At 39.7% G+C, this 12,888-nt stretch overlaps 1 protein-coding gene across 3 annotated transcripts in view; it reads right to left on the bottom strand.

Moving 5' to 3' along the window:
- Positions 1-1,756: 1,756 nt before the first annotated feature.
- The window catches only part of LOC124804903 (trans-1,2-dihydrobenzene-1,2-diol dehydrogenase-like), a 104,025-nt gene continuing 92,893 nt past the window's right edge, over positions 1,757-12,888 (bottom strand). For all 3 annotated transcript variants that reach the window (XM_047265278.1, XM_047265277.1, XM_047265276.1), the window contains exon 6: positions 1,757-2,419. In XM_047265278.1, the coding sequence (XP_047121234.1) occupies positions 2,313-2,419 (107 nt within the window). In that variant the 3' untranslated portion in view covers positions 1,757-2,312. The remainder of the gene's footprint in view (positions 2,420-12,888) is intronic.

A 12,888-nucleotide genomic window follows, 5' to 3' on the forward strand; every position in this document is an offset into this window, starting at 1 on the left:
CAGTCTAACAACAGTACCAACGACATTAATGTGGGTGAAACAGTTAAATGTCAAATGGACAACGTGAAGCTCCTGCTGCAGACAAGGAAACCTGCTAATATCTGGTGTGCAAAATTCGAGAATCAAACAGGAGAGGGGGGTGGGGGTATATGACACTGGTAAATGTGGGACATTCTCCCAGACACAAGAAGTGTGGTGATTTGGGGAATACAGAGGTAAATGAAAAACTACTGACCTGAGCTATAAATCTGAATGCATAACTTTGATGCAGATTACAAAAAAAATTACCATTTGATTTTAATTTAGTTTTACCTCTTGAAGGGTGGGCATGTGGCAACCCCCCCCCCCTCCCCCCCCCCCCCCCCAAGCAAATTCACCCTTGGTCCAAATACGCAGATCTGAATGATTTGACTAATTCTAAAAAATACATTCAATGGTAGTTCATAGAAGCCTTATACACATTACCAAAGTGTATTTGTGCAAATAGAGAAGAGGCAAACAATGGAAAGTCCAGAATGCAATGAAAACAAGCTGTTCAGAAACAGATATCTTGTGCCTCCTCTTTCCAGTCCTCTACCCCCATCTACATACCTACCATCCAGCCACAAAGGAGCACTCCTCTACTGGCTCAGTACCACCCAGGACTGGAGCAACTGAATGCCACTCTCTGCTGGTGCTTCAACTACCTATTGTGCCCTGGAATGAGAAATATGCTCCCCACTACCCTCTACACCTCTCCCACAGTGGTATATCTGCTGTCCACCAAATCTATGCAATATCCTAGTCCCTCCCTACTCTACCCTTGCTCCCAAACCTTTGCCTCAGTCTTTTTTTCCTGCAACAGACAGATGCAAAAGCTGTCCCATACATCCTCCCAATGCCACCTACTCCAGTCATGTCGCAGACATCTCCTACTCCATCAAAGGTAGGGCTACCTGCGAAAGCAAATATGTGATCTACAAAGTAAGCTGCAACCACTGTACCACTTCCTACATGGGCCTGACAACAAACACACTGTCTGTGCACATGAATGGCTGCTTCCAAACTGTGGTCAAGAGAGAGCTGGACCTTCCAGTTGTTGAACACGCTGCCTATCATGATGTGCTTCACTTCAACGATTGCTTCACAGCCTGCATCATCTGGATTCTACCTACCAGCATTAGCTTTTCTCAACTGTGCAGGTGGGAACTCTCCCTACAACATATAGTTTGCTCCCCTGGCCTCAACCTTTGCTACTCCCATAATTAGTCTTCTCATTGTGCCCGCTCGACACAACATCTCTTGTTGTAAGTAACAATAAAGGTATTTGACAACATTATTTAATTGGATAGATAAAAAAATCTACTCAAGTGGCGGCAGAACACACAAATAAAAAGACTGTTGTAATTGGCAAGCTTTTGGAAGTTTGTTTTAGGGTCTCATTCTTAGACATACCGTGCAGTCTTGCAAAGACAGTTTGAAACACATGCTTGTATCTGGAAACTTCAAGTTATGAGCTATGCCCAGGAAGCACAGTGTAAGATAATTGATTTTTCTGTTGTGGTTGACTAAAATGAACATTTCAGAGATCCCATTCTTACATAAACTGATAATCTGAGAAAGAACATCAACACTTCTCCACAACCTTCACATGCCACAAAAAATCCTTACTAGAACAATAACTGGTATTTTCAAGAAAATAAGGCATAGTTACATTTTACTTCTAATTTAAGTTTTCAAAATACTGATGGATTAAAATAATTACTTTTTTACATACTTATTGTTGATATTTTGTGACACACATTTATTGCAACAATACATAATTTATTAGCAAAAATGTAAAATAGTAATGTTTATATACACCAAGGAAATTTGTTTAAATACATTTCTCTTATATAAGTTATCATTCATACTAGTACAAAATACTTCTGAGCAGTTATTATATTTAGTGACAGTCAGCAGTTCATACTCCTCATAAATGCAGAGGCCATGAGAATAACACTGTACAAATACTGTAAATGACACACGGTTCCATGAAGGACAGATCACAGTTCTCCTTAAAGGTACACAAAAAACAAACCAATAAATAAACTGGACAGTCAATAAATTTATGAAGACAACAAAGACTGAGAAAAGGTCACATACTGTTCTATTTTTCCAGTGTGATTGATGAAATGATCACATTACACAAAGTGTGAGAGATGAAAAGTGTTCATGATTACAGAAGACGACATGTGCCTATTATCTTTGACTGACCCATGAATTCAACATTTAGTGCTTCCTCAGATGTTCAAAATAAAAGGTTTGTCTGATACGTTAAGTGATAAAACTTTCTACTCATACAACTCGTATTTCACTCCCAATATTTTCCTCAGTTCATCTTCCAATTCTGCCAACAGTATGCTCTCATCATGTGTTATTTTAGGACTCTCCAACAGTCCTGTAACATATCAAATGACATGGTTATAATTTCTACATGTACAACAAGTTGTTTGATAATGCACAAACTGCATTTAAAATATAAGAAGCATTATGGTGTTCAGTATCAAATCCAAAATGTTAAGAACAAAGCCTTTGTTCCAAATTGCAGCATCTTAACTGTTGCTCCAACTACTTAAAACACAGGTAAAAGGATGAATATTTGCGCAGAAAGTCATCTCAGTTTCACTCACAATACAGACAAATAATGAAAGTACAAGAAATGCAACATTATACAGAGACAATCCTCTTAAATATTTAAAAAGTAATCTCAATTTGCCTTGCTATATCTCTACGAACCCAACAATTTATATAAAAGTTACAGAGGATTTTATTACAGGAAAGCAAAATGTCAGAATCATTTTAATATTGGAACTTGTGCAATAAAAATAAAATACAGCAAGAAGGAGACAGCAACAACACTCCATGCCCTGAGTTGAAATTTAACAGCTAGAGTCAATAATTTTGAAGCATTTACAGAATACTGAGCGTGTAAAAGACACATCAAAGCAAAATTTACATATATTATAAAACAAAAACACAAAAAAGGCACAAGATGAAACAAAAAGTGCAGAAGAGAGATGGTGAAAACAAAAAAGGGCAGAAGAAAGATCACATAAAAATGGAAAAAAACTGCATTAAACGAAGGCTTTAAAAGGAAATGAACATTGATTAAAAACGTAAAGAAAGCAAGAAGTGAAAAAGCAGGAGGCAATGACAACATTACATAATGTGAGGTTTGGTACTACGAAAATAAGATGCGGGACATGTGAATCGGTGAAGAAGAATGGAATGAAAGCTGATACAATGTGGGCCACTTTATGGTAACTTGAAGTCAGTACACTAGAATTTGTTGCAATCAGTTGCATTAATGATATAAAAACAGACACACTGCAATCTACATGGATCTGAAACAGCTACAGCAATATTGTTCTGCCACCAGGCATTTCCCACAAACATGCAGACCGATAGTGTCTGTATGTATCTGCTTTTGTTTTGACTGACTGAACAGATTCCTCTACAAATGCCATTAGAATTTTAATGTTATATAAGCATACAATCAAATAGAAGTGTTGATTAATAATTTGCCTCTTTCATTATTACTTTACTGTCAAACTGAACATTATCAGGAATAACGATTCTGTAAGTATGTCTCTCCCTGTCTTTTTGCAGGCAAAGGTCCCAGATTTGAATCCCAGTCTGACAGACAGTTTTAATCAGTGTAAAGATGGCTGATTGCTGGGAGAGAGAGAGGCAGCAGGTGCACAAGATAGGAATCTGACATCTATGAGTTCATTCTGGTCACAGATGGGAAAATGGTATGCAACATATGGTGGTGTGGAGAGGTGGCTTGGCAGGGAGAGATAGAATAAAGAGGTAGGCTGTGAGGAAGAAGATGTAGATGCAGGATGAGTTAACTTATAGACATGGGGCAGGGGAGGTGCTGCATGTGGGGCAGCATGGGGTCAGGACAACTACTAGACCAAAGAATGTTTTGAAGAGAAAACTTTCAGCCATATAATTCAGAGAAGCTGGTATTGCAAGGAATGGTATGGATGACACAAGCTATGAAGTGGGCTTTGAAATTGAGCATGTTGTGCTCAGTAGCATGTTAAATCCCTGGATTGCCAACTCTGGTTGGCGGTGGTCATACATTCAAGTGGACAACTAGTTGGTAGTCATGCCCACATAAAATGCTGTGCAGAAATTACAGCAAAACAGGTACATGACATGACTGCTTCCACAGGCGGCCCTGTCTCTTGACAGAATAGGATAAGCCTGAGATGGGACCGGTGTGCGTGTATTGGACAAGTTTTACATAGGGAGCAAGAATGTGTAAGGATGGCGTAGGATGTTGTGTAGATTGGGTGGGGTGTGTAATACCACTCTAGGAGGAGTGGGGAGGATTGTAAGTGGGTGTTTCTCATTTCTGAGCACAATGATAAGTAGTTGAGGCTATGTGAAGGATATTGTTCAGTTGTTCCTATCCGCGATGATACTGGGAGATGATCTAGTACTTCTTTGCAGCTTGCTCCTGGGGTTGTTTGGAGTGGGAGGGGGGCAGGATGGTTCCTGTCAGTGAAAGCCTTACTAAGACCTTCCTCATCATGGACAATGGATTGCTTGACACTGCAGATGTGCCATCTGTGTGTGTGGCCAGACTATAGGCAATGATATTTTGGTGTGGAAGGGATAGCATCTGTCAAAATTCAGATATTGTTGATAGTTAATAGTATATGGACAATGGTTTGTATGGAGCTATCTGAGTGATGGAGGTCAACATCCAGGAATGTGAAGTGGATGGGAGAGGTGTTGAGGCTGTGGAGGAATGAGGATAGAACATCTTGGCCCTGAGTCCAGATCATGAGCTGAACCTGACTAGAAATATTTTCTCTAGGTGGTCCATAGGCAGGTTGGCATAGGAGGATGCCAAGCAGGTGTGCATGAGCATGCTGTATATTTGTTTGTTATTTTCTCCTCAAAGGAGAAGTTGTTACATGTGAGGATTAATTAGTTAGGTGCGTAAAGAATGAGGTGATTGGTTTGAGGATGTAATAACGCTGAGGGGAGGTAGTGTTCAACAATGCAAGGCCATCCACATGGAGGAGGATAATGATGTATACAGAGATGGTGTTAACAATGACAAGTACTGATCTAGATATCAAAAATGAGATGGGGACAGTTGAGAGTCGGCGAAGGAAGTGTGACATGCCTTTGATATTGGAATCTAGGCTGTGGGCAATGGGTTGGAGGTATTGGTTAACAAGAGCTGAGATCCTTTTGGGCTGAGCATTGTAACCAGCTACAATGGAGTATCCAGGACCATTATATTTATGGTGAAGTTCTGCCTTGCCTGTCTGTCTAGTGAAGGCTTAGTGTCTCCACCATCTGGTGATCTGTTGCCTTTATTACTCAATTATTTATAGTCCACCGAGGATTTTCCATTCCTATATGTTCGTAAATGAGTACTTTCAAATATGCTCGAGTGTGTCATGCTAATTGTAACTTACTAAAATCAACTGACAAGTGGCAAAAACTGTTCACATATACAGACTTCAATCTTGTTTATCTCACCTAGCCATCCTCATTTGGGTCTTCCCAAACCAGTCCAAGCAAATGACTGTACTTACTAACCTGCCACGGTCAACAGCTTCCACTTTCCTTACCCATTATACTGTATGATTAAATGATGATGGCGTCCTCTTGGGTAAAATATTCCGGAGGTAAAATAGTCCCCCATTCGGATCTCCGGGCGGGGACTACTCAAGAGGACGTCGTTATCAGGAGAAAGAAAACTGGCGTTCTACGGATCGGAGCGTGGAATGTCAGATCCCTTAATCGGGCAGGTAGGTTAGAAAATTTAAAAAGGAAAATGGATAGGTTAAAGTTAGATATAGTGGGAATTAGTGAAGTTCGGTGGCAGGAGGAACAAGACTTTTGGTCAGGTGATTACAGGGTTATAAATAAAAAATCAAATAGGGGTAATGCAGGAGTAGGTTTAATAATGAATAAAAAAATAGGAGTGCGGGTTAGCTACTACAAACAGCATAGTGAACGCATTATTGTGGCCAAGATAGACACAAAGCCCATGCCTACTAGAGTAGTACAAGTTTATATGCCAACTAGCTCTGCAGATAATGAAGAAATAGATGAAATGTATGACGAGATAAAAGAAATTATTCAGGTAGTGAAGGGTGACGAAAATTTAATAGTCATGGGTGACTGGAATTCGTCAGTAGGAAAAGGGAGAGAAGGAAACATAGTTGGTGAATATGGATTGGGGGGAAGAAATGAAAGAGGAAGCCGCCTTGTAGAATTTTGCACAGAGCATAACTTAATCATAGCTAACACTTGGTTCAAGAATCATAAAAGAAGGTTGTATACCTGGAAGAATCCTGGAGATACTAAAAGGTATCAGATAGATTATATAATGGTAAGACAGAGATTTAGGAACCAGGTTTTAAATTGTAAGACATTTCCAGGGGCAGATGTGGATTCTGACCACAATCTATTGGTTATGAACTGCAGATTGAAACTGAAGAAACTGCAAAAAGGTGGGAGTCTAAGGAGATGGGACCTGGATAAATTGAAAGAACCAGAGGTTGTAGAGAGTTTCAGGGAGAGCATAAGGGAACAATTGACAGGAATGGGGGAAAGAAATACAGTAGAAGAATGGGTAGCTCTGAGAGATGAAGTAGTGAAGGCAGCAGACGATCAAGTAGGTAAAAAGGTGAGGGCTAATAGAAATCCTTGGGTAACAGAAGAAATATTGAATTTAATTGATGAAAGGAGAAAATATAAAAATGCAGTAAATGAAGCAGGCAAAAAGGAATACAAACGTCTCAAAAATGAGATCGACAGGAAGTGCAAAATGGCTAAGCAGGGATGGCTAGAGGACAAATGTAAGGATGTAGAGGCTTGTCTCACTAGGGGTAAGATAGATACTGCCTACAGGAAAATTAAAGAGACCTTTGGAGAGAAGAGAACCACTTGTACGAATATCAAGAGCTCAGATGGAAACCCAGTTCTAAGCAAAGAAGGGAAGGCAGAAAGATGGAAGGAGTATATAGAGGGTTTATACAAGGGCAATGTACTTGAGGACAATATTATGGAAATGGAAGAGGATGTAGATGAAGACGAAATGGGAGATAAGATACTGCATGAAGAGTTTGACAGAGCACTGAAAGACCTGAGTCAAAACAAGGCCCCGGGAGTAGACAACATCCCATTCGAACTACTGATGGCCTTGGGAGAGCCAGTCTTGACAGAACTCTACCATCTGGTGAGCAAGATGTATGAGACAGGCGAAATACCCACAGACTTCAAGAAGAATATAATAATTCCAATCCCAAAGAAAGCAGGTGTTGACAGATGTGAAAATTACCGAACTAGCAGTTGGATAAGTCACAGCTGCAAAATACTAACGCGAATTCTTTACAGACAAATGGAAAAACTGGTAGAAGCGGACCTCAGGGAAGTTCAGTTTGGATTCCGAAGAAATGTTGGAACACGTGAGGCAATACTAACCTTACGACTTATCTTAGAAGAAAGATTAAGAAAAGGCAAACCTACGTTTCTAGCATTTGTAGACTTAGAGAAAGCTTTTGACAATGTTAACTGGAATACTCTCTTTCAAATTCTGAAGGTGGCAGGTATAAAATACAGGGAGCGAAAGGCTATTTACAATTTGTACAGAAATCAGATGGCAGTTATAAGAGTCAAGGGGCATGAAAGGGAAGCAGTGGTTGGGAAAGGAGTGAGACAGGGTTGTAGCCTCTCCCCGATGTTATTCAATCTGTATATTGAGCAAGCAGTAAAGGAAACAAAAGAAAAATTCGGAGTAGGTATTAAAATTCATGGAGAAGAAGTAAAAACTTTGAGGTTCGCCGATGACATTGTAATTCTGTCAGAGACAGCAAAGGACTTGGAAGAGCAGTTGAACGGAATGGACAGTGTCTTGAAAGGAGGATATAAGATGAACATCAACAAAAACAAAATGAGGATAATAGACTGTAGTCAAATTAAATCGGGTGATGCTGAGGGAATTAGATTAGGAAATGAGACACTTAAAGTAGTAAAGGAGTTTTGCTATTTAGGGAGTAAAATAACTGATGATGGTCGAAGTAGAGAGGATATAAAATGTAGACTGGCAATGGCAAGGAAATCGTTTCTGAAGAAGAGAAATTTGTTAATACCGAGTATAGATTTAAGTGTCAGGAAGTCGTTTCTGAAAGTATTTGTATGGAGTGTAGCCATGTATGGAAGTGAAACATGGACGATAAATAGTTTGGACAAGAAGAGAATAGAAGCTTTCGAAATGTGGTGCTACAGAAGAATGCTGAAGATAAGGTGGGTAGATCACGTAACTAATGAGGAGGTATTGAATAGGATTGGGGAGAAGAGAAGTTTGTGGCACAACTTGACTAGAAGAAGGGATAGGTTGGTAGGACATGTTCTGAGGCATCAACGGATCACCAATTTAGTATTGGAGGGCAGCGTGGAGGGTAAAAATCGTAGAGGGAGACCGAGAGATGAATACACTAAACAGATTCAGAAGGATGTAGGTTGCAGTAGGTACTGGGAGATGAAGAAGCTTGCACAGGATAGAGTAGCAAGGAGAGCTGCATCAAACCAGTCTCAGGACTGAAGACCACAACAACAACAACAACAACAACAACAACAACCCATTATAAAGATATGCAAAATGAAGCAAATTATTACACCATACTATTGATGGTAGTGTTGTAGCTGTTAATTTTGTCTTGGAATTTCATAGTTCATTGTGTTACTATCTTTATCTACATACAAACTATTATGAAGTGCTTGGCAAAGGATCCTTCCCATTGTACATGTTGTCAGGGATTTCCATTTCTGTTCACATAAGGAGCACAGGAAGAATGAGTGTTTAAATGCTTCTGTGTATGGTGAAATCATAATTGTGATACCTTCTTTCAAAAACGTTATGCTGTTTCTGTGACCTTATGTAATTGACACTGAATAAAAATGTACTTCTTCTATCTCATAAAATCATATCACTCCTTTCAAACCTTCCACTAAACAAAGGTATGTAATTAAGTTTGTAAATACATGTTTATAAAACTGATGAGACTCTAGCAAGAACAAAGGATGTATTTTGTCTGCAGTCCACTTATACAAGGACAAGAAGCCGAGAACTAAGATGCAGAGTGTCACCCATGCCATAAGCAAGCCACAGGGCATGTTAACAAATGAATTCTAGACTCAAAAAAGAAGAGGGGGAGGGAAGAATTTCGCTAAGCATGAATCTGAGCTCTACCTGACCAAGATAGGCAGATATGCAAGTGTAGTGCACAGAACTAATATGGACAACCTGCCACTAATATCAGGAAAGAATGGAGACAACTGTGAGATGATGAGAGAAAACTGCAAATGAGAACTGGACTATGAAATTATAAAAACAGATTAACTCTTTCACTGCTGTAGATGTGTATGCATGTCCTGTTCCAATGTTCCCCAGGTGCTGTGGACATGGATAAGCACGCCTCTAGGGTTTTCCTACTGTGCTATTGACATCTGTGTGCGTCCTGAGCTGGCAAACTCTCATTGCTGCGGACAAGTTACTTCCGTATCTCAGTAAATAAAATAAGTTTTGAGTATTGACCATACAAAATGTGTGTTTCTTTGTGCACTATAATTTTCAAAAAAACCTAGTTTCTATATCTTGAACCATTTATGAAATATGACTATTGTTGTGACCAATATTGTTAAAAGGATGGCTCCTATTCACCATATAGTGGGGATGTTGACCTGCAGATAGGTATAACAAAAAGACTGTCAAAGTAAACTTTTGGCCAACAAGGCCTTCATCAAAAATAGATGAAACACACACACACACACACACACACACACACACACACACACACACACACACACACACACACACAAACCACAGTCTCTGGCTGCTGTTATAACCACTTTATTACAGATTTGCAGAGACAGAAATGGGTGTATCATGCACAACAGTCTGTTGGGTATGAAAATCAATTACTTGAGAATAAAATGAGATATGATTCTACTCCCAATATTAAATAAAATTTCAGTATCTTATCTACATTTTGTATACTGCAATGTATGAGGTAAAATCAGCCATACACAGTTTATGCACTGCATACTTACCTCAGCAAACTCTTTAAAATTTCATGCAATATTTTACTTCATTTGATGCAGCAGAGTAACCATGACATATAATGAATAGAAATTTAGTTATTTATTGTGTGAAGATATCTGACACTAAGATGTGCAAAAATCAAATTTTTTCAGTGAATAGCTTTCTTCAAACCTGACGATAAGTATCTCAGAGCGGCTGGAATGCCATTTGGTGAGCAGTGCATACTGGGAGTGCTTACACTGGGAGATGATAGACATTAAAAAATCTAAAATTCATGCATGGGAAAGATAAAATTTTACTTGCTCACTCAATTGTACGCACATTCCTCAAAATATCCATTCACAGTCACATGGGAAGATAAAAAATTTAAAATTATTAATATAGTCTTGCTTAAAATATTCAGTTCAGGACAATAAAACTAATGATAAAAAGCTAATTCAATAGCTTGTGGCTAGCTCATCATTTGCCAAATAAATGGGTATGTTCGCCATCCTAAAGTACACTAAAATCTCGACCCTGACAATCCAGGGAGAAGCAGTGAAAGGAGAGAAGGTAACCAAATCACTGTAGAGTCGGGGCACTGAACAGTTGATATACACATAACAAGACTGAAATTGATGCTAAGGTGTCAGACACTATTCCTCAGAGCTAACAGATCAACAAAAACAAACGCACACACAAATGGGATAGTGTGTGATTTTTTGACAATGGTGCAGTTATTAGATTTAATGAGATAAACTATACCTCAGGCGAGTTACTGTGGTTTTCTATTTAGAATGCTACATTACAATGCTCAAAACCTTGTTCTTCCCAGAACCTTGATGACACATGTGTGCAATGAGGAAAGTATGGTTTCAACAGATTGGTACAATTGCATACACAGCTTATAATTCAATGGCTGTCTTGGACTACAACCATACCATATGCACTCGTTTGTCTCCTAGGTACCTCGTGACTTGCTAAGTGCTTGGATGCTCTGAGGCCACACCAGAGCATTGATGCCAGTCACTACAGGTGTGTTGCTCACTTGTACCACTGAAATGTATCTTCCAGTGTTGAGTCAGAAAATGCTTCTGGCAGAAAGTATTTCTTTGAAATATGAATTATTACGGAAATTATGAACTGTGTACATAGTATTAGTTGTGAGAGATGTGACTGTGCTGAATTCATGTTGTACAAAGAACTATAGCAGTTCCCAGACAAACTTTTGCTTACTACAAATAACTGTAACATCATTGGACATCCCTCTCACAGCTATTACAGAAAAACTACAGAAACAAAATACTAATTATAGAGCTAGTATATCTCCTGAGGTGAATCTAGTTGTAACATTAGGATCAATAAACATATTTTCAGTACATTCATTTTACTTCTTACAGAAGTTGTTCAGATGAATGCATATTACATATTGAGTTAGTAAGAAGAAACTTTCTAAAACTTTATTTACATTTCCAAGAAATTGAAGACAGGATAAAGAAATCTGGCATGATGACACACTTATTTGAAAAATAATGAGAGAGACTACAACAAAGTCATTTGAAGTACGATTGTTGTAAGTGGTTAAATTAAGTGGCTGTTCTTCATCCTATGTTAACTGAAATAGTGTAGAGGGAAACATTCCACGTTTGTGTGTGTGTGTGTGTGTGTGTGTGTGTGTGTGTGTGTGTGTGTGTGTGTTTGTATGTGTGTCTATCAACATGCCAACGCTTTTGTTTCGTAAGTTAGATTCCATGACTTACCAAACGGGAAAGTGCTGGTAGATAGACACAATAAAAAAAAAACACAAACACACACACAAAATTTCAAGCTTTCGCAACCAACGGTTGCTTCGTCAGGAAAGAGGGAAGGAGAGGGAAAGACGAAAGGATGTGGGTTTTAAGGGAGAGGGTTAGGAGTCATTCCAATCCCGGGAGCGGAAAGACTTACCTTAGGGGGAAAAAAGGACAGGTATATACACACACACACACACACACACACACACACACACACACACATATCCATCCACACATATACAGACACAAGCAGACATATTTAAAGGCAAAGAGTTTGGGCAGAGATGTTAGTCGAGGCGGAAGTGCAGAGGCAAAGATGTTGTTGAATGACAGGTGAGGTATGAGTGGCGGCAACTTGAAATTAGCGAAGGTTGAGACCTGGTGGATAACGGGAAGAGAGGATATATTAAAGGGCAAGTTCCCATCTCCGGAGTTCGGATAGGTTGGTGTTAATGGAAAGTATCCAGATAACCCGGACGGTGTAACACTGTGCCAAGATGTGCTGGCCGTGCACCAAGGCATGTTTAGCCACAGGGTGATCCTCATTACCAACAAACACTGTCTGCCTGTGTCCATTCATGCGAATGGACAGTTTGTTGCTGGTCATTCCCACATAGAAAGCTTCACAGTGTAGGCAGGTCAGTTGGTAAATCACATGGGTGCTTTCACACGTGGCTCTGCCTTTGATCGTGTAAACCTTCCGGGTTACAGGACTGGAGTAGGTGGTGGTGGGAGTGTGCATGGGACAGGTTTTACACCGGGGGCGGTTACAAGAGTAGGAGCCAGAGGGTAGGGAAGGTGGTTTGGGGATTTCATAGGGATGAACCAAGAGGTTACGAAGGTTAGGTGGACGGCGGAAAGACACTCTTGGTGGGGTGGGGAGGATTTCATGAAGGATGGATCTCATTTCGGGGCAGGATTTGAGGAACTCTTATCCCTGCTGGAGATCCACATTCAGAGTCTGATCCAGTCCCGGAAAGTATCCTATCACAAGTGGGGCACTTTTGTGGT

This window comes from Schistocerca piceifrons, chromosome 7 (assembly GCF_021461385.2).
Source record: "Schistocerca piceifrons isolate TAMUIC-IGC-003096 chromosome 7, iqSchPice1.1, whole genome shotgun sequence".
NCBI classification, from domain to species: Eukaryota; Metazoa; Arthropoda; class Insecta; order Orthoptera; family Acrididae; genus Schistocerca; species Schistocerca piceifrons.